This window comes from Phacochoerus africanus, chromosome 6 (genome assembly GCF_016906955.1).
Source record: "Phacochoerus africanus isolate WHEZ1 chromosome 6, ROS_Pafr_v1, whole genome shotgun sequence".
NCBI lineage: Eukaryota > Metazoa > Chordata > Mammalia > Artiodactyla > Suidae > Phacochoerus > Phacochoerus africanus.
Window position 1 is genome coordinate 123,909,499 of NC_062549.1, and position 26,505 is coordinate 123,936,003.

Sequence of the window (26,505 nt, forward strand, 5' to 3'; positions counted from 1 at the left end):
AGAGGTCCTAAAAAGAGATCATAAAAAGACTGACAAATGGATAGAAAAAAGGAAGGGAAAATTCCAAAAAAAGGAGAAACAAATAGCTACTAAACATGAAAAGAGCAGCTTCACTTATTATAGGAGAACTGCAAATCAAAATTGCACTACAATTCATATTTTACTCATCAGGGTGGAAAAAATTCAAAAGTTTAATACTTTCTGAAAAGAATGTGGGGAAATAGACATTTTCTTATGTTACTGGGGTGTATATATTGGTACACTCTCCATGGAAGGCAATTTGGCATTTATCAAAATTACAAAAGCATATGCCCTTTCACTCAGCAATTTTACCTCTAGAAACTTATCTTACAGGTGTACGTACACATACCAGTGTACAGGAGTACTCTTTGCAGTATTGTTTGTAATAGTTTGTAACAGGAAAGAGTTGGAAACCACCTAAATGTCCTTTGATAGCTCACTGAAGGAATAAATTATGGTGCATCTCTTCAAAGGAACGTCATGCACTCGTGTGGGGGAAATTAACAAGATATATTAAGTGAAATAAAACAAAGTGTAGACCTATGGGTGTCGGATGTTACTTTCTATGGGGGGCGTGGAGAATAACACACACACACACACACACACACACACACTTCAAGAAACCCTGGCAGGCACGCATATTAAGAGCAGTTGTTACCAGTGGTGGGAAGGCGACTGGCAGGTGCGAGAGAGTTGAGACTTTTCACTGTATCGCATTTCATATACATATAATGGGGTGTATGTATGTATGTGTACATGTATATATATATATAATATACAATCTATTTAATTTGTGAACCATGTGTGATATATAAACCATATGACCTAATCAAAAGTCATATGAAAAATAATCCTATTACTCATCTACTAATGTCCTGAGCACCTGCTCTATGCTAGGCACTGGAGATACACATGTGAAAATTGTTGGGGTGTGGTGGGAAGACTGTTGAACTTGCAGTGCGGATATCTGATTCAAATTCTAACGCTGCTTCTCACTCACGATGGATCTTGGCACACAGTTTGTTGAATGAATTTATGGTGGAAATTACTTAACCTTTCTGAGTCTGTTTCCTCCCATAAAAATAGGGATAGAGACGCCTCCTACCCCACCCAGCTGTTGTGAGGACAATGACAGAATGTGGTTTCAGTTCTAGTTATAGTTAATGAGAACTGTTACATGCTAGGCACTTTCACATCTATTATATTATTTCCTTGACTCCTAATGTTTATTTACTTACTCACGGATAAGGAAGTGCAGGCACTGGGGGAGCAGTGACTTGCCCAAAGTCTGTGTGGGTATGAGTTGTTTTCTTGTCTTCGTTGCTACCCTGACATGATGTGTCACTCAGCAGGTGCTCAGGGAATTTTGAAAATCTAGAAAAACCACCGTTTACCACTGTTCTCAGTGACACTTCAGAGCAGCAGAAAGTCAGTAAACTAGTTTCTAAATAATTCAGTTTAGAAATATACCAGCTGGTATGTTTAGCATTCATTGCACTAAATATTTTGGGAAAATCTAACCAAAATTAAAAGTTGGTGCTCCTAATGAGGTAGGGAAGATAATGACTAAGCCACGAAAACACCGAAAAGGAAAAGATAGAAACTGATTCTTGGAGTTCCCATCATGGCTCAGTGGTTCACGAATCTGACTAGGAACCATGAGGTTGAGAGTTCGATCTCTGGTCTTGCTCAGCAGGTTAAGGATCCAGTGTTGCCGTGAGCTATGGTGTAGGTCGCAGACGAGGCTTGGATCCCGCGTTGCTGTGGCTGTGGTATAGGCTGGCAACTACAGCCCCGATTAGACCTCTAGCCTGGGAACCCCTCCATATGCCATGGGTGAAGCCCTAAAAAAGACCAAAAAAAAAAAAAAAAGAAACATTCTTGAGGAAGCTGCCCTTAGAATCTTGCAGACTTGCTGATGGTGCTTTCTTAGGGGAATGAAAAGTACATAAAATATACAAAATGACACAATTTAGAAAACATCTTTATTGGAGTAAAACATATATGCAGAGCAGTGCCTGACCAATCGGTTTTTTATAAAATGAGGGATAGTTACTTTTTATCAAATAGGAGACATCTAGGAGGTCTCATTGTGGCGCAGCGGCAACGAATCCAACTAGGATCCATGAGGATGCAGGTTCGATCCCTGGCCTCACTCAGGGTGGGGGATCTGGTGTTGCCATGAGCTGTGGTGTAGGTTGCAGACTCGGTTCAGATCCTGCGTGGCTGTGGCGTAGGCTGGCTGCTGTAGCTCTGATTCAACCCTTAGCCTGGGAGCCTCCAGAAGCCAAGGGTGTGGCCCTAAAAAGTAAAAAAGTAGAAATAAAAATAAATAGGATACATCTATGTAACCAGCCCCTGGATCAAGAAATAGACTATTACCAGCACCTAGAGCCTCCTCTGGGGTCCTTGTCCCTCACCACCCACCCCTCAAGGTAACCACTGTTTTCACCTTGACCATCAGACGTCTGTTTTCACTTTTTGAATTTCACATCAATGGAATTCTGTAGTATGTACCCATTTGTGTCTAGTTTTTTTCTTTCACTCCACACCATATTTATGAGGGTCTTGCATCTTGTTGTGTGTAGACACAGGGCTTGCCTTCTTACAGTGGTCCACACAGGCCATATTTTTGAATAAGTCTTTTGGTGACCATGTGAACAGGGCGCTGTTGTGTATGTAACCGCAGATGGAATTGCTAAGTCACAGATTCTATGTTAAAAAAGTAGATAAAGCCAAACAGTTTTCTCTAGTGTTGTAAACATTCTCTAATTTAGCTCTTCTGGTGGCAGTGAGGCGAGATCACATTGCAATTGCAATTTCTGGGATGATTAATAAGTTGAGTACCGGGAGTTCCCGTCGTGGTGCAGTGGTTAACGAATCCGACTAGGAACCATGAGGTTGTGTGTTCGATCCCTGGCCTCGCTCAGTGGGTTAAGGATCCGGCATTGCGGTGAGCTGTGGTGTACGTCACAGATGAGGCTCGGATCCAGTGTTGCTGTGGTTGTGGTGTAGGCTGGCAGCTACAGCTCCGATTAGACCCCTAGCCTGGGAAACTCCATATGCCCTGGGTGTGGCCCTAAAAAGCAAAAAGCAAAAAAAAAAGTTGAGAACCTTTTTATACATTTTTTGAATTTTTTTTCGAGAAACATCTGCTTGTCCCCTCTTGAGAAATGCCTATTGAAACACTCTGCCTACTTTCAGTCGGTTTTTTTTCTGCCCATTCCCTTGTTGATTTGTGAGTGTTCTTTGCATATTCTATATAAAAATCCTTTTTTTGGATATGTGTGTTGCAATGATCTTTTCTCACTCTGCGGCTTGCTTTTTCACTAATAATATCTTGGGGATGAACAGGAGTTCTTAATTTGGGGGCTTTTTTTTTGGCCTGTGGAAGTTCCCAGGCGGGGGATGAAAAACCCCTGCGGTAGCTGCAACCTGCACCACAGCTGCACCAACTTGGGAGCCTTAATCCCCAGCATCAGAGGGGAACTTCCAGGAGTTCTTAATTTTAACTGCATTCTATGATCAGTTTTTCCTTTATGGTTAGTGATGTATATGTTTAAGAAATCTTTGCCTACTTTAAAATCACGAGGATCTTTCTGGATATTTACTTGACATGGATAATCTTTAGGAATCCATTTTTTGGTAAGGGGCAAGATAGGGGGTCTTCTCCATGTGGGCGTTCAGTTAATCCAGCATCATTTCCTGAAAAGACAGACTACCCTTTTGCCAAGGCATCGCATCAGCATCTTTGATGTAAATCAGGTGACCAGATGATAGACCTCTGCTTCTGTCCTTGTTATCAGTGACTATTTCTGCAGCTTTATAATCGGTCTGGATATGATACTCACTAGGCTCCTTTATTTTATTTTTTTAAACCCCACCGAGCCACTTTTACTGAAGTACCACTTCCACCTCCCACTTGGCTTTTAATATGTCCAGGTGGGTGTGATTGATTTGCTTGTTCCCACGGCTTGGTCATTTGTGGATACCCGGGTCTTTGTCCCATTAAGCCCCTTTAAACTGAAAGCCGGCCAGGTGTCGGCAGACAAGTGAAGTAGATCTGCTGGGCAATTAAATCCCCCCGGGGAAGGCAGAGGGGTAGATGAGCTGGGTTGGCTCTCTTGTGCGGCACAGTGAGGCAGTGGTCGCCCTGCACCGGAGGACGGGCTTCTCGGGGGGAGGTACGACGACAGCCACACTCTGCCGTTGGGGCAGAGGAGGGCAGGGCGAGGTCAGCGCATGTAAATGTCGCGGGGGGGTCGGCGGGGCTGCGCGAATAGGCTCGCCGGGGTGGGGCCGCCGAGCCGCAAATCACCAGTTGAGGGCCGGAGTGCGCGCCGCCCGCTCGGAGCCGCGCCTGCAGCTGCCGGGACCCGGGCCGGGCGGTCGCCGGAGCCGGAGCCGGAGCGGCCGGGCGCACAGGCGAGCTGCGCGCGGGCTTCTCGGCGGGCGCTCCCCACCGATCATGAGGGGCTCCGGGTCCGGGAGCCGCCGCGGCGTCGGGCGGAGCGCGCGGCGCTTCTGAGCCCAGCCGGAGAGCCCGGGCGCTGCGCAGGGAGGTGAGTCTCCGCCCGGGCCTCCTCGGCCTCCCGATCCCCTTGGAGGACCGCCTGGGAAGTTTGTGCGCGATCGTTAGGCTCACCGGGAGAATAGAGCCGGCGGCCCCCAGCCCCTCGCCAACTCGGGGACCCTAGTGGCTGGAAAGGGGGACGCGACTGCGCCCCTAGGGGCCCGTGAAGCGGCTGGGCTATCCCAGACCCGGGCCGCGGCGGGAGGCGGGCGGCGTCTTGCAGCGAGCATCTCTGCTCTTGCTCTTGAGCGGCATCTTCCCGGGCGCTGGCCTCTCCCGACCCGCTGCGCCTCCCGTCGCGTCTCTTCCTGCTCCGGAGGCGGGCGGGGGTCGGGGGGGCGTGAGGGCCCAGGGGCTCCGCTGGAAGCCCGGGGCTTGGAGGAGACGCGTCTCTCCACTAATCTCTTGGAAAGTTTGCAAAGAAAGCGAAGGAGCCCGCCCGGTAACTGTTGACATCTCCCTCCCTCTCCGCCTTTGTTGAGAAAGAATGAATAGTTGGTTGTGTCGCTCCCTCTGCGTCGGAGAGGGGAGGGAAGGGGGGGGGGGGGCGAAGGCCGGGAAGGAGGGGCGGTGGGCGCAACAGGAACGGGGTTCCGAGCTCAGCCAGTCCTTCCTGATCCGCTGAGTTTGATCAGGTGTAGACCCTTGGGGAGAATTCGAGTGGGCGCCAGAGCAGCTGACGAGGCGCTGTGTTTCGTGGGGAAGTACGGAGGGTCGTGGCTGGGGTTCCAGGGGGTGGAAAACTCCGGTTTGAGTATTAACTAACTCGCTGAGCAAGGTGCGTAGGTGAAAGATCCCTCGCCTAACCTCGTGTCTGCTTTCACCTAAAGCCGTTAGCTGAGATAGAAAATAGAGCCATGCATTCAGAGTTTCTTTTAAACCTTGACTCTTATCTACCAAGGCTACACAAAAAATGAGAGGGAAGGTCATTTTGAGAGCGGATTATCTCCGAGGGTGTAGCCAAGTAGCATGCAAGAACGGGGAGGGAGGGGGGGAGGGAGGCCTCGGTGCTGGGGGCAGCCTCCTCAGAGCCAGGGTGAGAGTCTTAAGAGGGAAGGGGCTGCCCAGTTAATAATGGGAAGCCACAGGCCAAGCGCGGTTGCACAGGAGTGTGCAAGGAGACATATGGAATTTAACTTAAACAGCTAGGCAATGGTTCCCTGATGCCCTGACTCCAATTTTCCCTAAACTGCCTCTGAGAAGCCTGACCTTTGCAGACTGACTAACCAAGCTCGCAGTCTCCTCCTCTATAGTAAGGAGCGCTTGTCAGATGGATGCTAATTTTAAGAACCTTATCATGTAGATCCTGTGCTGGGTGGCTTGACATGCAATCCGTGGAAGAATTATTCATACTTCAGTCATTTGGCTAGACTTCATCACTTACCTCCAAATAAAGGGATACCCTTAATTCCTCAGCCCAGGCAAAACTCCCTTCTAACTGGATAAGCCAATTTTATATGGATGGTTTTCTCATCCCCTCTCCCTGTCTGACTTTGCAGGGAAGATATTAAAAACTACAGATCTGGATTGGCAACTCTCTGTCATGGTCATCCTGGGGCAGCAGAGGTGCTTGTATTTCCGAGTTTAAAATATGATAGAAAGTCTTAAGCCCGCATCAGGGGACCAGCTGTGAAATTAACTTGAAAAAAATCTCTCCTTTCAGAAGTCAACTAGAACAATCCAAACAAGTGGGCTGCTTATCTCTGCCCCGACACGCATGTGCTCATCAGTTTCTCTGAGACGTATTTATAAGCAATGTCTTTATACAGACATTTGTGAGCACAGCCTCCGCCCAGGGGCAGGAAGGTAGCACATAGGTCGGGAGTTTGTCAAGCTCCCTCTTCTCCCTATCGAGATTTCAGCTCTTTGAACACTCACATGGGTCTCATTTTCATATCAAGATGTAGAGTCTTTGACCTGTGTGTGTGTTTCAAGGTCTGGCCTTAGACCGAGTCAGGACGCTGTGTCTGTTGACCTGCACAGCAGAGAGAGGTGAGGTCAGATGCCCAGTCTCCTTTGGGCTTTTCTTTTAAAGACTGCATTGAGGGGGGGAGGGGGGGAGTTCCCATTGTGGTGCAGCGGAAATGAATTCGACTAGGAAACACGAGGTCCTGGGTTCAATTCCTGGCCTCGCTCAGTGGGTTAAGGATCCGGCATTGCCCTGAACTGTGGTGTGGGTCACAGATGTGGCTCAGATCCAGCATTGCTATGGCTGTGGTGTAGGCTAGCAGCTACAGCTCTGATTTGACCCCTAGCCTGGGAGCTTCCTTATGCCGCAGGCTCGGCCCTAAAAAGCATTAAAAAAAAAAAAAAAGACTGCGCGTGGGCTCCCTTCCTTCTTGGTTTGGTGTGGATGCGTCTGTTGCTCTAGGTTAAAACATGTCCCTCGTCATCCTTCCTGGCTACAGCCTTCCCCAGAAGCAGTGACTTCACTTGTGAACTCTTATTGTGGTAGGGAGACAATGACGCCAGACAGACATGGTCCCAGCCCTGCTTAGAGGAGAGCTGCCATTGTTTGAATCCTTGCTGTACCCTGAGGGCTTTCCATTCACAAGTGCATTTTCTTTTCACAACAACCCCATGAAATGGGTATTCTACAAATGAGAAACTGTCAGAGAGGTCGAGTCACTTGTCTCAGGCTACACAGTGAGTCAAGGCTGGGGTAGGGATTTGAACCCGTGAATGTCTTACTTCAAAGCCTACGTCCTGAGTCATGCCGTATTCGATTTTCAAAAATGAAATAATACGTCAGATGTCCATGATGACTAGGAGCATTGAAGTAGAAACTTCTCTGAGCGAGTAAAGAAAACGTGGGAGCTGGACACTGGCCTTGGGTGTCCCTGCGCCTCCCAGTCACGTGTCCCCACCTCAAGACCCTCATGGTTGCCGACCCCCGCCTGGAACGCCCTTCGATCCTCTCTTGGCTGGTTCCTTCTCCTTTTCCGGGTCTCATGCCATTGATACCTCTTCAGAGAGGCCTTCCCAGACCCCCTAGTCTCAAGTAGCCCCGAATCCCCAACAAGTATATCCTATCATTTTATCCCATTTCACATTCTTTTTTTTTTTTTTTTTGGTCTTTTTCTGGCCGAGCCCGTGGCATATAGAGGTTCCCAAGCTAGGGGTCGAATTGGAGCTGCAGCTGCCGGCCTACATCAGATCCATAGCAACACCAGATCCGAGCCGCGTCTGCGACCTACACCATAGCTCACGGCAATGCCGGATCTTTAACCCACTGAGCGAGGCCAGGGATCGAACCCGCGACCTCGTGTTTCCTAGTCAGATTTGTTGCTGCTACGCCACAACAGGAACTCCCCATTTCACGTTCTTTAGGGCACTTCTGACAGGGCTGTTACCTAGCTTGTTTTCTTGTCTGCACTGGATTGCTCCCAGCACGGCGCTGGCTCTATGAGAGCAGGACTTTGGGCTGTTACATCCTCAGCTCTCACACACTGCCCATCCTCAGAACGCGTATTGCCTGGATGGACTTCATTTGCCTTCTCTAGAAAAAGGAAGGCACTTGATTTTCTGAGCTTCCGTCTGCCTATCACATGTTGCCTAGTAGGCAAAAGTGGTTGAGGGGCTTCTCTGTCACATGGAAAGTATGTACCTTGAACCTAGATTCCATGCCCTTCTGCCCCTGGATTGCCCCCAGGTTCCTAGAGACTGGAAAAATTAACAGTAAATAAAACTCAAGTAGGAAACAGAGCGACCAACAGACTGCAAATGAGATTCTGCCACCTGTGGTTCACGCTTGCATCCCCTGCCCCACGTTTGGGTTTTTTGGGTTTTGTTTGTTTTTTAAAGGTATGTCCTCCCCCACTGTTGGATGGATTCAAGCTTGACACAGAGCCCAGGCTGGAGCCAGTCTTTCCAAGTGACAAGACACAGGGCAAGGCTGTGTTTGAATGGGGAGGAGCCCGTCAGGGGCGGAAGCTAAAGGAGAGCCGGCCTGTGGATTTCCAATTGCAGTGCAGTTAAGAGCTCTCGGGAAACCTCAGCTCGCATGCTCGCCCTCCAGTTATTAACCTCTGCTTCCCAGCCTTCCTCAGGGAGGCCTTTCCTGGCTGCTAGATTTAATCGAGACCCCCGTCCCCACTCCGCGTGCTCCGCGGCACTGGGAATTGCCAGCACGTACAGTCGTCCTTGCTGTCTGCTTCCTCCTTAGGGGAGGAACCTCTCTTTTTTCTGCTGTTTCTGTCCCCAACACCCAGCACAGTGCCCGCCACATGGAAGGCCCTCCTTCGATGTGTGTTGAATGGAAGAATGAGTGGATTCTAATTTGGACTGAGTGGTATTTTGTTACTGTCATTCTCTTCTGTGCCCCAGGAGCTAATCTCAGTGTTAGTTGCTCTGTACCAAAGAGGCCCACTTAGCCCCGTGATGCTCAAACCTGGCTCCACACTGAGCAATAAATACCACGGCGCTTCAGAGGGACTGGTGCCAGGGTCCTTCCCACTGAGATTGTCATTTCCTTGGTCTGGCTCACGGCTTGAGCGGCAGGAGTTTCAAAGCATCTCCTGGGGTCTCACGCGCAGCCGGGTTGAGAACCGCCGCTTTAAGTTTTCGGAACTCACCTGTGTTGATCTTTAAACCCTTGCAGCAGCCCAGGTGAGAGAGGGCAGGGTTATAATTCAGGAATATTGCACGGTTCCCAGCGGCTCCAGAGGTGTGTTCCCGCCTGCTCTCCCATCTGATAATAACAAGCTCAGGGACCTGCTCTCTGGTTTAAATAGTCCCTTTACGTTGATGACTCTTAAAAATCTACACCTTGTCCTGCCTCCAAGCTGCACGTACCAGTACCTCACCTGCTTGACCCATTGTGCTGCTGCTCCCTCGCACCCAGCAGCCCCAGCTGTGAGCTTGTTACAGTCCTGCCTGCAGAGGTCCCCTCTTGGGCTCCTCAGCCTGTGACAGCGTGGACCTGTCCTCCCACGGCTGTGGCTCCTTCTTCCAGCCAGAGGCCTCGAGTGCCTGGCCCCTCGCTCTGCCCTGCCTGCCCCTGGCCCCTGTCCCAGGTCCGAGCTCTCCCTCCCTCCTTGCCTGCTCGTTGCTGGCAGCCTGACCGACCTCCCTTCTGGCCCCTCCACGCGCAGACTGGATCCCGTCCGTCTCTTCCAGAGGTTCCCTAGCACTAGCGGTCCAGTTCAGACACCTCAACACACACAGCCTTTGGGACTTCATGATCTGCCCCGAAGCTGTGTGTGTGTCCAGGAAATGCTTCTGGACTTGACTTGAGCCGCACTGCGACTCAGTTTCCTGAGCCCGTGGGTCGCCTCCCAGCCCTTACCTGTCTCCTGGGACTGCACCCTTTGGAGGGCGTTTCCCTGCGGCTTTCAGCCTTTCCACACCTTCACCCCCCTGAGCTCCTCCTTGAGCCCTTTTGTCAAAATCACTTGCTCTTCCGCCGGGCACATTAAGGGTCCAGCTGGCGAGCTGTATGACCGTTGACCCTTGGACAGCTTGGTTCAAACTGCCTTATTATATGCAGATATTTTTCCGTAGTAAATACTACACAGTCTGTGGTTGGTCGACTCTGGATGGAGAGAACCACGATACAGGGGTCCGACTATAAATTATTTGTGGATTTACTTGCATTATTCAGGGGTCAGCCGTATTCTCTGAGTTCACAGTCGGGGACTGGGGTTTATGCCTCTTTGGTTCTCTGAGTGTCTTATCTGGAGTAGGCACTTCAACGTTCACTGAATCCAAAGGAGGAAGGGCAGGTGTTACCATCCCCAGGGACCACGCTGAGGTGTGGATAACTTGCCGAAGGGCTTTCTAAAGCACTTTGGCTCAGCCTTGAAAGAGACCCTGGATAAGCGGAGAGGAAACAGGCCACCTCCCCGGAATGCTCGCCCGTCATCCTAGCCTGGGAATAGACGTGAGCAACAGGGTGGGCCCTTGTACATAAAGAGATTCTCTGCGGGCTTCTGGCCTCGCCACTGGATTCTTGGACGTGATCCAGGCCTGTCTCTGGTGACGGGAGGGGCTGAGAGCCTGAGCAGGTGAGAGTTCGTGGCCGTGAGGGTGTGCGTGCAGGTGAGGGCATCACCTGCGGTCAGGCCGAGAGGGCAGGGCGTTTGCTTTCTTTTCTAATAACAGTAATTAACATGGAGCAAGTGCTGACAGTGTGCCAGGTCCGGGCCAGGCGCAGGTGGGCCCTCGCGGGGACGCGGTCGTGGTTCTGCATCCGCTGGGGGCCAGGCCATCTGTGGGGTGCCAGTTAGACGTGGAGCACACAGGCCCCGGAATGACCAGGGCTGACCAAGGCCTAAGGACAGGGCTCGGATTAGATGCCTTGAGTGAGGCATCACCCCCCCCCACCACCCCCCGAGAGCGCAGGTGTCTCTCTACCTCCTGTGGAGGCGGGATGGCTGATTATTGTCCTTTGTTCCCTGGCCTCACTCTGCTGTCTTTATCTGGGGTCCACCTCTCACACTTGGAGCTTCTGGAAGGCTCTGTTCTTCTTGATTGTCTCCAAGCCACCTCCCAAGTCCCCAGCTCCTTTGCAGCACTGCCTCATTGCTGTGGTGCCTGTGAGAGGTGACTGTCACCCCAAGCTGTTCCCTGTGCCGTGGGAAGGGTGGGCTCTGAGGAGTGGGGGCTGCAAGGCTTGAGAACAGACCACAGAGCAAAGAGATGTTTGTTTCACCAGCCTGGGGACCTCCAGTGCTTTGGGCTCAGCGCTGCAGCTGTGAGAGCGCAGATTCTGGCTCCTTAGGTCTCCAGGGACTAGCCCTCATTTTATTCAGGCTTGAGTTCTTGGTCTCTATGTATTGGCCTTAGAAACGTCACGCAATTTGGCTTAGATCAAAACCATAGTAGTTTGTTGGGGGTGGAGGTGCTGGCCTTGCTCTGGGAGAACGTTTTGTAGCTGGGAACAATTGTTGTCAGGGCTACTTTTTTTTTTTTTTTTTTTTTGCTTTCTAGGGCCGCACCCATGGCATGTGGAGGTTCCCGGGCTAGGGGTCAAATCAGAGCTGCAGTTGCTGGCCTACAGCACAGCTACAGCCACGCCAGACCTGAGCCGCATCTGCAACCTACACCACTGCTCACAGTAACGCTGGATCCTTAACCCACTGAGCGAGGCCAGGGATGGAACCCGCATCCTCATGGGTACTAGTTGGGTTCTTAACCTGCTGAGCCACAACGGGAGCTCCGGGGCTACTTTTGTCCGTGGCATTTTCCTTTTCTCCCCCTGCCCCTTTTCCTCTTCTTTCTTCTCTACCCTCACTCTTCCCTGACTGTACAGAAACCCATGCACATTGCTTCGCCCTGGTGGCGGCAGGAGGGTCTCTGACCCCTGTGCGGGACAGTGCCAGTGGAGCCCCCACCCCAGTGGCCTTCCTCTCTGGCTGAGCCCACTGATGTATGGAGGAGTGGCCCCCCTCCTGACCCCTGCCCCTGGCCGTCTTCATTAATTAGTGCACATTGACTTATTTATAAGCACCAGGTCTTTGCCAGAAAAAGTCCATCCCATCTCTCTGGGCAGCACAACTGAGGGGCTGGTCTGGCAGCAAAGGCGTTCGAGCAGCTCAGGAATTCCAAACATCTCTGCCTGTTCTTATCATCATTCACAGGGTGGTGGGAATATGTGAGCTAATGATCTAGCGTATTTATAATGTTTTTCTCTAGGGCATGTACGACTGAAATCCCCAGTCTTTCGTCAATATCGTTTTTTTTTTTTTTTTTTTTTGGTCCTGATTTTTCATCAGCTTCAGCCGTCTGACATCATAAAACGGCTCCTGGGCCTCTCAAGGCTCTGGTTTTGCCCTTTTCTGTTGGCGGATCTGCTGCCAACCCAGGAACATTGCGCTGTGGGGTGAGAAGAGGGGATGAGTGAACTTGCCATCCTATTAAATGTCACGAGTGATGCCATCGCACGTTGGTCCTTTAACTCTCGGGGACATTTTCGTTTGTCCCTTTGAAGCAGGAAGTGAGTTCCTATGAGTTTCTTAGGTTTATGTCTTCACTCTTCTCTCCCCCTTAGAGGTGAGAATCATGGCAGCGGGAAAATTCGCCAGCCTTCCCAGAAACATGCCAGCGAATCACCCGTTCCCGCTGGCCTCGTCCATGGACCTCCTGAGCAGCAAGTCCCCTCTCGCTGAGCGGCGCCCGGATGCCTATCCAGACGTGTCTATACACGGCACCCTCCCGCGGAAGAAGAAAGGCCCTCCTCCCGTGAGGTCCTGTGATAACTTCAGTCACATGGGGACCCTCCCCCGCCCCAAATCCCCGCGGCAGGTCTCACCTCTGCACCAGGGCGTCATCCAGGAGCACCCATGGCCAGACTGGAAAGACGAGGCCTTCACCTTCAGGTAGCTTCTTTCACGTCTCAAGTTGAAAGTGACTTGCTTTAAAGGGTTGGTTTTTTGGGTTTTTTTCAAATGTCCTGTTTTGGGAAAAATGCCCAAACATGCGCCGGGTAGAGCAGAGTGTTTCATCAACTTCCATGGACGCGCCACCCTGCGTCCAGCGCTGTCCTCGCACGGCCCGGCCTGTCTCTCCTCCCACCCGCTTTCCTCCCTCTGGTGTTGTTTTGAAGCGCATCTCAGACCTCATTTGGTTTGTAGATATTTTGGTGTCTCTCAAAGACAAAGACTCTTAGGAGGTATACATGTATGTGTGACTGGGTCACCACTGCTGTACTGTAGAAAAAAAATAATAACGTATTGGGGAGATAAAAAATACATAATAAAAGAAAAAATATATAGCCACAATATAAGAAACTAGAACATCTAAAAAAGAATCATTTCTTAATATCATCCAATATTTGAGAGTAACTTTAAGGCCAACTTCCCATATCATCAAGTCCCTCAAAAGGAACCAGAGAATTCTTTAAATCATAGCGTCAGATTTGAACTCTGCCCATCAGGTCTGTAGAGATGCCAGGAGGTCTGTAAGTTAGGACCTGCCTCTCCTTGTACAGTTGTCCCCACTCTCCAGGGTCTTCCTAGGTGACCTTCCATAAGCCGCAATGGTGTGATGTGAAGAAGAATTACTTGGGACACATTGTGTTAGCAGATGCCCAGCACAAATGGAGATAAAGCACGGATGGTTCAAAGCTGGGGCAGCTGGCCGCTGGGATGCTGTTTTGAAGTCCAGGGAAGGCATCTGGTGGGAAGCTCTCGCTGCTATGGGGCTGCTGCCTCTGTAACTACCAGCTCCCTGAGAGCAAACACTAAACACTATTTTCACCTTTTTTTTTTTTTTTTTGGTCTTTTGTCCTTTTAGGGCTGCGCCTGCGGCATATGGAGGTTCCCAGGTTAGGGGTCGAATCAGAGCTGTTGCTGCCTGCCTACACCACAGCTCACGGCAACGCCAGATCCTTAACCCACTGAGCGAGGCCAGGGATCGAACCCGCAACCTCATGGTTCCTAGTCAGATTTTTTTCTGCTGTGCCGCAACAGGGACTCCTCACCTTTTCTCACAAAAGCGAAAACACTCTTCAGATTTCTTTTGATGAGTGACATCAGCTACTGATGTAGGTCTTTTTATAAAAGCCGTGTGGTGTAAAGCCAGCTTCCAAAAAGCGGGCATACCTGTGCTTAGTTGTCAACATGCTGAAATAATATTTCATGTGGCTGCATCAGCAGGTCAGCTTCAGAGTACTTTAGAATGAGAACTGATTCTCCTTCTGTCCACCAGGGACCTGGGTAAAGATGCCTCGTGGTTGTAAAACTTCTTCTCTGTTGGAGCTGGTTTAGAACCTGCATCCCTTTTCCTGTGGAGGAAGACCCGCAACCCATGATGCTCCCACTTAAAAAAAGGGGTGCTGTCTTCTGCTGTATCTCCTGGTGTCTCTCTTTAGGTGCAGCCCTGTGACAAGGAAAGCCGCTTTGATCCGCACTCCCTTATTTGTTCAATACCTAGTAAATAAACAAGACACCTGCAGAGCATAGTTGGTGCTAGAGAGGAAACGGTGCTACGCTGGAGATTCACTGGGGTTGGATCCTTTTTTATAGGCTGGACAGGTCTCCAAGGAGAGGAACCAGGGGAAGGCTGTTCGGGTGTAGGGAGAGCATGTGCACGGAACCGGGGGTGGGGCAAGTTTGGCATGTTTGAAAACACCCACAACGAGGCTGGGGTGACCTGAGCTGCCAGAGGCGGCACATCGAGCGGCGAAGAGCAAGCATGTGGGGCAATAGCTAGGCAGGCAGGAGCTCCAGATGAGCTTAACTGCACGATCGCGGTGGCCCAGGAAGAAGGTAAGTGGAGGCCCAGGCATCCTCTGCAGAAGCATTGGAGTGGGCAGTGTTTCTGACATCTGACCGCAGGGTTCCCCCGGGTGTTCTGGGCATCAGAAGGTTCTGCTCTGCCGCATCTAGGCAGGTGGCTGGCAGGTACATGCGGAGGTGCAAACCTGTGCACAGTATTACCGGTATCGCGTCACTGGTACCGAACAGGCTGGGTGCGGAAGCAGAGCCATCAGTGACCCTGCTCAGGAAGGCTGGGAAGCAGCAAAGCAAAATAACTTCCAGGCAGCCAAATTACACGCAGATGCCAGGCTGCATGCTGTGTGTGGAGTCAGAACCAGCTGTTGCTTGGCTTCCTGTAGCTACTTTTTATTTATGAAGTTAAACTTGACATTGACCTGGATATCTGCAATGTATGGCGTAGAGGGTTCATAAACTCACTCTTTGGAGTCTAAGGTCCAGGCCGGGTGCCAGCTCCTAAAAGGGCAAACTCCAGGGGGCTGGAGCTGGTCATAGAGTCACCCTTTCTATCTCAAGGAAGTTCTTGATAAACACCCAGGGTTCAGGCTGTCAACCTGCCAGGAGTTCAAAGCTTTTTGACTTGGAAGCTGACTTGGACATAGATCTGATCTCAGTAAATGATCTTATCGGAGGTGGACGTAAGTCCCAAGTTTCAAGTTCAGGCTCTGGAAGACATAACCATAACAAGCTCTTCTGGTTTAAGTTTGTTTCTGATTCAATATTGCGTTCCTCCAGATCCACATCTTTTTCCTCAACTTAAAATATCTCATTGTTAAAGATCAGTACAGGAAGTAACGAATGCACATCCTTCAAAATCACGCTGCATGAGCAGGTGTGCGGCTGTGTGTCAAAGGACCCTCAGGTCCCACCCTCCCCACTCCACAGGCTTACTGTTATTCTATTTTATTTTCCTGATAAATAGATAAAAAGGTATCCTGAGGTGTTCCCAATTCTGAGGAGTTCAAAGTACCTTATATTCTTTTTGTTTTTTAAAATCCTTGTAAGTATTCTCAAGGGGATCATGAGCTGTCTCAGTTCTTTTGGAAGAAGCCACAGTGTCAACAAATAACGTGGGCGACCGTGAAAAGCGGAGGACAAGTGGTATGAAGGAGAACTTGAGGCTCTGGGGCGGGGAGTGTGACTGAGGTGCCCGGACTGAGAATCAGTGTCTCTGTTCCTCCCTCTGCCCTGACAGCTCGGGGGAGCCGTGAAAACACCCACCACCCACCGCGCCAGCTCACGCACCCCTGGACGCTGGGAGCCATGGGTGTTTTAAAGTTAAGAATTCCGGACTTCTGACTCCGGGGACATAAGACCAGTTAGATCTACCTTTAGCAAGATTTGATTTTTTTCTTCTTCTTCTTCTTTCTTTCTTTCTTTGTTTTTTGGCTTGTTTCAGGTACTCTTTTGGCCTTCCGTGTTCCATTTCACAATGAATTCAGGGAGTGACTTCAATTAATAGCGACTTGGCCAGATGTCAAGTCTGAAAATCTTGCATTTCGTCACACTTGGTGTTGGCGTGATGATGGGGGGGCCCAAGCCGCTCTCTACCTGCACCCCACCTACACTCAGAGGACACTCCTGGTCTTGTGAAATACTCTGATAAGTTGCAAGTTCACTATTTTCCCAACAAATATGTTTACCTTTTTAATCATTAAAAAATCACCTTAATATGATAGAATATTTATTGAATATCCATGCTGCAGGAGGTCCCAGGCACAGCAGAGGAAGTCTCACCTTGGACCTAAAAATGTGCACTCCTAAGCTGCCATATAAACATGTGTCATATCTGAGTTCCCTGGTGGTTCAGTGGGTTAAGGATCCGGCATTGTCATTGTTGTGGCTCAGTTTGCTGCTGTGGCGCAGGTTCAATTCCTGGCCTGGGAACTTTCGCATGCCACGGGAGTGGCCAAAAAAAAAAAAAAAGAAAACACCGAAAATGTGAGTCATGTCCATGTGATTTATTACCTCTTACATTTTATGGGTTTAAAACAAATGATGTTCATAAATTATCTTGTTGGGAGTTCCCGTTGTGGCGCAGTGGTTAATGAATCCGACTAGGAACCTTGAGGTTACAGGTTCGATCCCTGGCCTTGCTCAGTGGGTTAAGGATCCGGTGTTGCCATGAGCTGTGCTGTGGGTCACAGACACGGCTTGGATCCCGTGTTGCTGTGGCTGTGGTGTAGGCCAGCAGCTACAGCTCCGATGGGACCCCTAGCCTGGGAACCTCCATATGCCACAGGAGCGGCCCTAGAAAAGACAAAAGTCTTGTTTGAGCATCGCAGCCTGTGGGAGGGACATAGATTTCACCCTTAGTAGCGGCAGCGTGTTGTCAACGTGACAGCCGAGAAGATGGTTGGGGGGTGTTGTGCACCTAGGATCAGACCCTGGTGGGTGGCTGAGCTGGGGTCAGGACCCAGACACCCCCGTGGGGCCTCCCCAGTCACTGCTCCTCCCAGGGCGGCCCAGCTGGGCATCCTCAGTGCATTCTTCTCACGTGGAAAGCTTCAGTCCCCGGAGTCCCCTGTAGCGTCTCGGGCACCCTGCCTTGAGGAGGACAGAACCTGGGCCACCGAGAGCCGGCAGGAGGCAGGCCCGGAAGGGGAGTTGGTCTCCTTGTTCCGAGACCCGCATCTCCTGGCTGCCCTTGGATGTCCTGCGGTTTTGAAAGGCAGCCAGAGCTGGGCACTCCTCAACCTGCGGCTCCATGTCACAGAAGGAGCCTTTGTTCTGCAGACGGGATTTCCTCTTGACACGAGCCCTGTTGGGGTGGCGTCCCTTTGCTTCATCCATCTTCAAGGATGCCTTTCTGTTTGCACCGCGGACCTTCCTTGGGCTGAGGGGGTGAGTTCTTGTTGAGACGTCCTGTGACTGGATAGCTGCAGGATCGGCCCTCGGAGTCCCCGCGGGTCCTTTTCCTGCCCATGGTACAGGGAGGCACGCATTCCTGGGAACAGCTGCCAGCAGCCTCATTCCTTCTGCCCCTTGTGCGGTGGGAACATGTGGCTGGACAATGCCGTGTTTCATGCATGTGCCTGAGTGGAGCTGACTGACTCGTCACAAGTGTTTTAACTGATGGGGGCCAGAACGTCTGCAGCATGATCCCGAGTTAAAACCCCGTGTCCTTTCCCAGGCAGGAAGGAACCTACCATGTCCCAGTGTCAGCGCGTGAAAGTTGAAGCAGAAGCGGAAAAGCACAGAGCGATGCAGACTCTAAGCTCTGACTTAAAGCTCTCACTCACTCTGGGCTGGGTCGGTGGCATCACCTGAAACATGGTTTGGTGTGTTCCTCTTTCTGAGTGATGGATTGCTCCTTAGCAAAGCAAGGTGGTTCCCCCCCACCCCCGCCATGCAGAGAAATCGGCCCTTAGCTCGATGTTCATCTGAACGATCTGCAACATGGAAGAACACACGCAAACATCGGAGTTTTATTTACGCACGGACACGTCTACTGTCTGGGTTTAGCACTGAAAAAAATCCATTTAATTATTTTTCATAGCAGGTATATTTATTGAGTTAGCAGAAGGACAGTGGCTTCACAGCCAAGAATGTGCCTAATAAGTAGTAGCCCATGCATTGAATTTTTACTTTTAACATTTCAAGTTGAGGTTTACATCTTGTCCCCAGTGTTTGCGTGCCGCTGTCGCGGACGCATTAGTAAACTGCGAGGAACGGTGCCCATCCGGGCCCCGGTGGCCTCTGCTGTGCCGAGGCCAGGGGTAGCTGGGTCAGAGATGAGCTCAGCCCCCACTGGGCACCTGGTACCAGTCTCCAGGGTTGGAGGAGCCCAGAGAATAGGAGGTGCCTGCAGGTCCCTCAGCTGCCGGACAGTCGTCCCAAATGCTCCCCTCACAGTGATGATTTCAGCCGGAAGGCTGGGATCTGTGAATTCTCAGCTGTTCTTGGGAAACTAAAGGGCCTTTTTTTTTTTTTTTTTTCCCCCACTGATTGCAAACCGCAACCAAGAAGATGATGCGAGAATTGCTCAATGTGGTCCTTGTTGAATGGTTGGGTCTTCTCCACCCAACCCGGGACAGGCCTGCTCTCAAGCCTATTTTTCCAGGCCTTCTGCATGCTGTTGGGGAAAAAAAGTCAGGTTTTTCAGCCTCCCAAGAGGCAGAAACTCTGAGTGTTTCACACCCCTCCACAAAGGGTACGGCCTAGTGTAAGCCCAAGAGGCCCTGCAGTTACAAATTACTCAGGCTCTTATCACATATGGATTTGGAGCCATCCCAGCCTGGCTGGAAGATGGGAGCTGAGAAGCTGTGCTGCTCTTGTTGATGGGAAAGAGAGGCCATCCTGGGGCCTGGACTGGAGCCACAGGGCTGATAAGCCCTCAGGCCGCGGCCACCCTGCTGTTCACAGCTTTGTAATACTGTCACCACCCAGTCTGGCCCTGAGAGACTGGCCGCAGGAGGACAGGCAGGATTTCAGGCTTTCTCTCCTGTGGGGCCCAAACACCAGCTCTGAAGGTATTCCTGCTTCCGGATTGTGCTGTTATTTACAAATGATCCAAGTCCCAGGATGCCTCCGTGTTGCCCAGCCTTCGTGCAGCCCTGAGTGTCTGCTTCCAGAATGACTCGCACATTTATTAAGAGGTGAGAGGAGGAGAGAACGAGTCCCATAACAGCGGTCTCCAGGGAGATCCCTATTAGGACTCAGGGCAAGTTGTAAAGGATCAAATGCGGTGGAAATGGCCCCTCTGAGGCGGGCCGTGGAGGCTCTGTCACTGAAGGTGGAGGCCGCACTGAGGGTCATGTTCTGACTTTCACTCTTGATCCGGCGCCACCCTTAGGAGTCTGGGGGGAGCAGCTTCCACCTGATCATGGCCATTTATTCTTCTCGTGCCAACTCTGCGGCGTGACGCCTGACCCTGAAGGCCCTTGGCACTTGTGCCAGGATGTGAATGGAGCCATGGATTATCAAAGAAAGCTGCTGGTGCCCTTGGAGCTGATGTCAGCCCCCAGACCGGGGAGCTTGGTGACCTTGCTAAGTTCCTCGGCCTTTCTGAACCTCCACGCCCTCCACAGGGTGGCTTGGGGCGCAAATGTAATAGCACGTGAGGGCACCTAGCCCAGGGCCTGGCGTGGAACAGGGGCTCAGAGGCTGGTTTCCGCCCTTCCTTCCTCCTGGGAGGCTCCCTGACCCTCGTGTGTAACCTGAGATGACGTTCAGCGCCTGCAGCTTCTGTGGGAGAAAGTTTCCCACGTGTTGCTGGCGCCTGGCTGGAATCCCTCTGCCTGGATGCGCTCTAAGCCGCCCCACAGCAGCGCGTCGTGGCTGCCGCGCTCGCTTACAGGTCTTTCAACCCTACCGTGCATTGAAGGATCAACGTGCCATGGTCCTGAGACCCCAAACAGGGCTGTCTTTGGGGGGCTGGTCCAGCCCATGTCCGCTTGTCCCCGTGCTTAATGTCAGTGTCTTCGCTGTTTATTCTTCGATGCACATGTATTGAGATTGTTTCGTGCCAAGGATTCTGCTGGGTACCAGGTGCTCAGTGGGGATTAAAACGGGAGTGCCCAGGTTAGGGGGCATGCAGACAAAGGCATCAATGCGGAAAAGGCAAAGAAGGGGACGTAGGGAGCCCTGAGTTCCTTGGATGGGGGGAGGGGAGGCCCCTCTGCAGGAGGCAACATTTTGAAGATTGAATATAAAACGAAAATGTAAAATACTTGATTAATATTTTTAGGTTGCTATGTATTGATAATGTTTTTGAAATATTAGGTTAAAAATATTATTAAAGTTAAGTAACGCTTGTTTCCATACAACTAGCCTCTAGGATTTTTTTTTTTTTTTTTTTTTTTGCTTTTAAGGGCCACACCTTTGGCATATGGAAGGTCCCAAGCTAGAGGCTGAATCAGAGCTGTAGCTGCAGCCCTACGCCACAGCCACTGCAAGGTGGTATCTGATCCATGCCTACAATCTACACCCCAGCTCATGGCAACGCCAGATTCTTAACCCACGGAGCGAGGCCAGGGATCGAACCTGCGTCTTTATGGACATCAGTCGGGTTCATTACCGCTGAGCTACAATGGGAATCCTAGAAAATTTTAAATTACATGTTTCTCACATTGTATTTCTATTGGGCAATACTGGTCTAGACCTTGCTAAGGGGTTTAGATTTTCTCCATAGGGCAAAGGGAAGTCCTCAAAGGGTTTTCAGCCAAGGAATAGCATGATCTGATCCAGTTTTTAGCAGATTTGGGGGAGGAGTGATTGATCGGGAAAAGGAGCTGAAGGGAGGGCCGGAGGCGGCTGCAGAAGGACAGTGAGCAGCTGGGGTCTGCTCTAGGACCTCGCAGGAGATGAAAGCGGGTGGATGGATTCGAGGTCTCTTTTGGAGGTGGAATCTGCTGGACTCACTGAGGGTTAGAAAGAGTGGGATGAGGGAGAGAGACAGTCATGCAGGCTCGAGTAGCTGAGTGTGTGCGTGGGGCCATTCACGGAGGCGGGAAGGTTGGAGAGGAGCAAGGCTGTGTGTGTGTGTGTGTGTGTTGGGTTTGCCTTTTCCTGGGAGGAGGAGGTGACGGTAGGTCACAGAGGAAGGAGACTTCGCTTGGCACGCGCTCACTCTGCGATGGATCCATGTCTCCGTGGAGGTGTTAGGCAGCCCGCTGATGTTCCGAGCCTGGAGCTGTGGAGAGAAGTCAGGGCTGAAAGTTAGGAGTCTGGGTGGAAATGGAGTGGATGCCGGTTGGCAGGAGAGAGCTGTGTGAAGCCTAACGGGCAGGGCCTCGAGGACCGAGCGGAGAGGAATCCCAGCACGATCCCCCCGTTCCTGGGCGTCAGTAGAGGAGGCTGAGCCTTTGATGGGCAGCAGAGAAATGATGCAGGGGCAGGCTGCCAGGAAGGTGGGTTTTTTTTTTTTTTTGATGAGACAAAATTCAATAGGAAAAGGTCTAATCTTTTAAGCATGCAGTAAAACAAAGCACATTTTTTCATTCCTTGATTCCTTTTATAAAACGCTTCTGATTTGATTAAAGCAGACGTGTTCCTTGGGCCGCCCTCCCCGTGGGCCTCTGCCAGCAGCCTGGTGATTTTGCCCGTAGTCCTTCCCCTGAGGGTCCAGGCGTCCGCCTGCAGCTCTGCGGACAGAGAAGGTACACGGGGGACTGTGGTTGGCGTTCAGACTCTTGGTGGAGCAGTGGTGGCTGCTTTTCCAAGGTGCCTGCCCCGGTAAAGGGGTGCAGGGCGTGTGAGCCTGTGTGTGTTCAGCTGAGTGAAGTCTGTCCTTTCAGAGGCCCTGAGGACATTAGCTCAAAACCAGTGCATTTTTATCCTGCCTTTGAGCTCGCTGAGATGAAACCTTAACAAAAAACAAACACTCTCCTTTAGAAGGGGATGGACTGGGAGTTTGGGGTTCGTAGATGCAAACAATTGCATTTGGACTGGATAAGCAGTGAGATCCTGCTGTGTCGCACAGGGAACTGTGTCTAATCACTTCTGAGAGAACATGATGGAAGATAATATGAGAAAAAGAATGTGTGTGTATATAATATGTAACTGCGTCGCTTGGCTGTACAGCAGAAATTGACAGAACACTGTAAGTCAACTATAATTAAAAAATTTAAAGCGGGGGGAATGGCTGGGGGTGGGGCGGATGGGGAGGGTGGGAGTGGAGGAAGCATAGATAGATACCAGCCAAACAAAGCATCTGCTGTTATCAAAAGCTCTGTGTTTGGGCTGAGCCAGCCTGAAGCCTGACGATGCCCTGATGCCAGACCCTCTGCGCCTGCCAAGAGACATACTGGCCTCGCTACGGATTTTTTCGCTGTTACTCTGTTCTCTTTGACGGACGGCTGCCGAGTGAATGTTTCAACAGTAGCTTTTCACGTCGCGCGGTCCCAGCATTCAGCTGAGTACCAGTTAACCCAGGACCGAAGCAGGTCTTTATCCAGCAGTACCCCTCGGTGTCAGCTCGGTGGGGCCTCACCGCGGTGTAATGTGTAGCATACGTAAGCGGTGCGGTTTTCACAGGAGGAGAGGATCTGCCCAAGGCGGTGGTTTAATTGCCATTCTTTCAGTACGTGTCATGGGCACATTCATCAGGCATTGCTGTCGTTGCAGATGAGATAGAAACTGACTCATGGAAGCGGGAAAGGAAACAGGAGTTTGAGAGGCAGCTGGGCCTTGGGCCCTCTGAGAGCCAAGGAGGGGGTTGTGTCCTCAGCTAGAGTCTCCCCTGGGCGGTCGGAGGAAGGAGCCCCCAGGCTGAGGGGGATGATACAGAGAAGCGCAGGGCTTGAGGCTTTGAAGGGGCCACACAGTTCAGGCCAACTGACAGCAACAGGCCGACCACACTTGGAAGGAGGAACAGGTCAGTGGCCCTCCAGGTAGCCCGTGGTTAAGGATGTGTAGCAAGGTGGTCTCCACCTGGACGGACCCATCCGCAGCATCGCCCAGGTGTGGTGTGAGGTGCTGGGGCCCATCTGATGAATTTAGTCTCAAGTACATTGAGCATCTGTGTGGCCGGAGACGCAGACAGCCTGGGGCGTTTGTGTGGTTGCGAAGCCATGGCCCTGGGAGAAGGGGCTGCGGGTTGTGAACCATCTGAGCTCACCTGTGCCTGTTTCCTCTTGGCTGCCTGTTTCCTCTTTGCTGCCGGCTTCCCCTCGCCGTCGGCCCCTCCATCACTCCGCCAGTTCCCTAAGGGATTCGGCTTTCCTTGACCTCTGACCTTAACATCTTCCCAGGTGTCGAGTTACTTTTTCTCCTGGACCAAGTGATGGCGGGTTGTGCTTTCCAGGTAACCCTTCCCTCCGGGCCTGCCTTCTCTGTGCCGCCACCTCCTCCATGCTGCTCTGGCCTCAGACCCAGACCCAGGAAACTTCGGCCGTGCACCCGAAGCCCATGGAGAGGATGGCTCTGGGCTGAGAAAGCACTGGGGTGCAGGGTGAGCATAGGCTTGTGAAAAATGCTGCGGGTAACAAAAAGCGCTTTCAGCATTTATGTTTGGAATAATAAAACCAAAGCGGGGGAGTGCAAGAAGCCAAAGGGCTGAGCTTCTGTTCAGCTTGCTGTTTTTCTGTCCAGGAAATGACTTCTCTGATTGGAATGGGTAGGAGAGAGGGGACGGAAGAGAGAAGACGAGTCCGCGACAAGACGCTCTAATGCCACCAAGTGAGGGGAAGCCCCAGGGCCCAGGAGGCCAGCAGGAGCCTGAGGCTGAGACCATCAAAGCAGCATGTCTTTGAGGAAGCGATGGTATTACCAAGAGCTGCAGAAGTGATGTTATTAGAGAAGTTTTGTTTTTCGGGGTTTTTTTTGGTGTGTGGTTTTTTTTTTTTTTTTTTTTTTTTAAGGGCTGCACCTGCGGCATAGGAAATTCCCAGGCTAGGGGTCGAATGGGAGCTGCAGCCACCCGCCTATGCCACAGCCACGCCAGATCTGAGCCTCGTCTGGGACCTACACTGCCGCTTGATCCTTAACCCACTGAGTGAGGCCAGGGATCAGACCCACGTCCTCATGGATGCTAATCCGGTTTGTAACCCGCTGAGCCACAACAGGAACTCCTGAGAAGTATTTTAATTTCAAAAATGGATCTAGGGAGGTAAAATTCATCTGTAAAATGGTAAGATTGACCTCTCTCTCAGGAAATCTTCTCAAAAGGATTATTAGGACAGTGAGTTTCGAATACTTGGTGAAGGAAGCAGCAACCATTAGTAATGAGCAGGTCTCACTAGATGAGCTTCCCTTCCTGGGAGGCGAGAGGAGAGCTGAGAAGGTGTGTGTGCAAATGACTGTGTCATCCCTGACGTCCTTGGTGCGAGAGAGATTCAGGTTAGGTGACCGTGCAGGACGCACGCCGTAGGCTGGGTCCTTAGCCCCATTCTAGCCAGCTTTCAAATAGCTTTCAGACAATCATGTGGACAGAAAGATCATGTTGGTGGATGGTAGGAATCTTGGAGGAATAATTAATACGTCAAAATGATAGATGTGAGATCCAAAAAAAAGATCGGGACATTTCAAAACAACAGACCAAAGCGAACTGGAAAAAACTATGGCGAGAGAAAAAGACTGACCCTCGCGTCCAAAAACCAAGTCAAAGTCTGAGGTTTGGCTAAAGAGCCACATGTGAAAACCTATTCCGGGATGTAGGTAACTGCAGCCTCAGAGTGAGTCAGCAGCGTGCTCTGATTGTCCACGAAGCTAATGTGATTTTAGCAGCGTTCACGGAAGTTTGATAACCAGGCCGAGGGAGGGGGTCACACTTGGCCGCCCAGGTGCCATCTGGTGACTTGTTTTTAGGTCTAGACATCAGAAATGGAAGAGGAATTCCCCCACTGCACAGGGGCGAGCTTCTGTCCACACCACTTCTCTGCTCTAAAGCGGATCTGTGGGTTTAATCACTAAGGAATACTCCTGTGGTGCTTTGTGTTAGTGAAAAGGAACTCGTTACATCATGTCTTAACCCTGGGAGGAGAATCTAAAATAAGCACCAATCTTAATCCTGCCAACGACTGGGGTGCCCATTTGGACACATTAAGTTAAGAAATATAGGTCGTGAGATTTGGGAAAGTAAATTTCTTATTTTTTGCAAGATGATGAAACAGAATACATCTTCCTAAGTGTACATTTAGAGGCAGTCTCTATTTTTAAAGCTACATCCCCTTTTTAAGCACAAGTATGTGCATATTTTAATTTATAGTTAATACCATAATTGGCTTTTTAGGTGATGGGTTTTTTTTTCTCTTTGGCTTTTTTTTTTTTTTGAAGATTTACAGTGTTCACAAGCTAACACTTGTTTAGTTAGCAAAGGCTATGCACATAATATGCCCCCACCTAGCGTGAGAAAATAGCTTTTTATTGGGACTTTCATGTGATTCCCAGTATCAGTAGAGAAGCTGTCCATCTTCTTCTCACTAGCTGGTATTTTCCCAAGCGGTGTCATTTCTCCACTCACCAGGCCAGCCCCGTTTCCAGCGTCTCTTTCTTCATTTTCTCATGAACAGCTGGAAATGGCGCTGTGGGTACCCTCTGTGTCCTCTTGGCGATCTCCCTGGTGAACTTCCTCCCTGACATTTCGAAGTGTCCAGAGAGATGCGTTTTCAGCTGGAACAGCCAACCCCTCAGGACCACTTTGAAACCAGCTAGTCTGGGCGGGGCAGGGAAGCCAGGCGCTGCCCTGGCCGCAGCGACGTCCCGTTGCTGAGGGAGTTCTGTCTGAGGCCATCACGGGTCACTCGCAGGCCTGGAGCCACACTCTCTCCTTCGTGGGGAGGCCCATCCGTCCAAGAATGGCATTTCCCTCGTGCCCGCCTCCCGCGCGATGCTCTTCTTCCCTCCGGGAACCCGTGCAGTGTCGTGGGAGGGAGGGTTAGAGTTTGGATCTTTTGTGCAGCTGAGAGAACGCATACACACGCACACACCCCCATTCATTCTTTCAAACCAGCGTTGACTGGGCAGCCGTGCTTTGGGGATACAGAGGTGAATAAAATCAAATGTGGTCCCTGTTTGCAGGGAGATTGACAGGACTACACATACCACGTTGACTTCTAATTATTTGTTATACTAAAGTTTTAGAAGGCGTGGACAATGAGTGCTGAGCAGATGTGATTGATGCTCTAAGTTTAGCGGAGTGAGGGGAGGGGGAAAGGGGGAGAAGGAGGGAATCAGTAGGAAGCTGATGAGGACTCTGGGCTTCTTGGTGCAGGGAGTTCCAGACAGTCTGGATGTGTTGGAATGATAGGAGCA

General features: G+C 50.9%; 1 protein-coding gene across 4 annotated transcripts in view; it reads left to right on the forward strand.

The window, feature by feature from the left end:
* BCAR3 (BCAR3 adaptor protein, NSP family member) overlaps nt 1-26,505 on the forward strand; it is a 138,930-nt gene that overhangs the window by 17,709 nt on the left and 94,716 nt on the right. For 2 of the 4 annotated variants that reach the window (XM_047785270.1, XM_047785271.1), the window contains exon 2: nt 12,585-12,912. In XM_047785270.1, the coding sequence (XP_047641226.1) occupies nt 12,596-12,912 (317 nt within the window). In that variant the 5' untranslated portion in view covers nt 12,585-12,595. Of the gene's footprint in view, nt 1-4,384; nt 4,584-12,584; nt 12,913-26,505 lie in introns of those variants that run through there. The other 2 variants (XM_047785272.1, XM_047785274.1) reach the window with 2 other exon arrangements.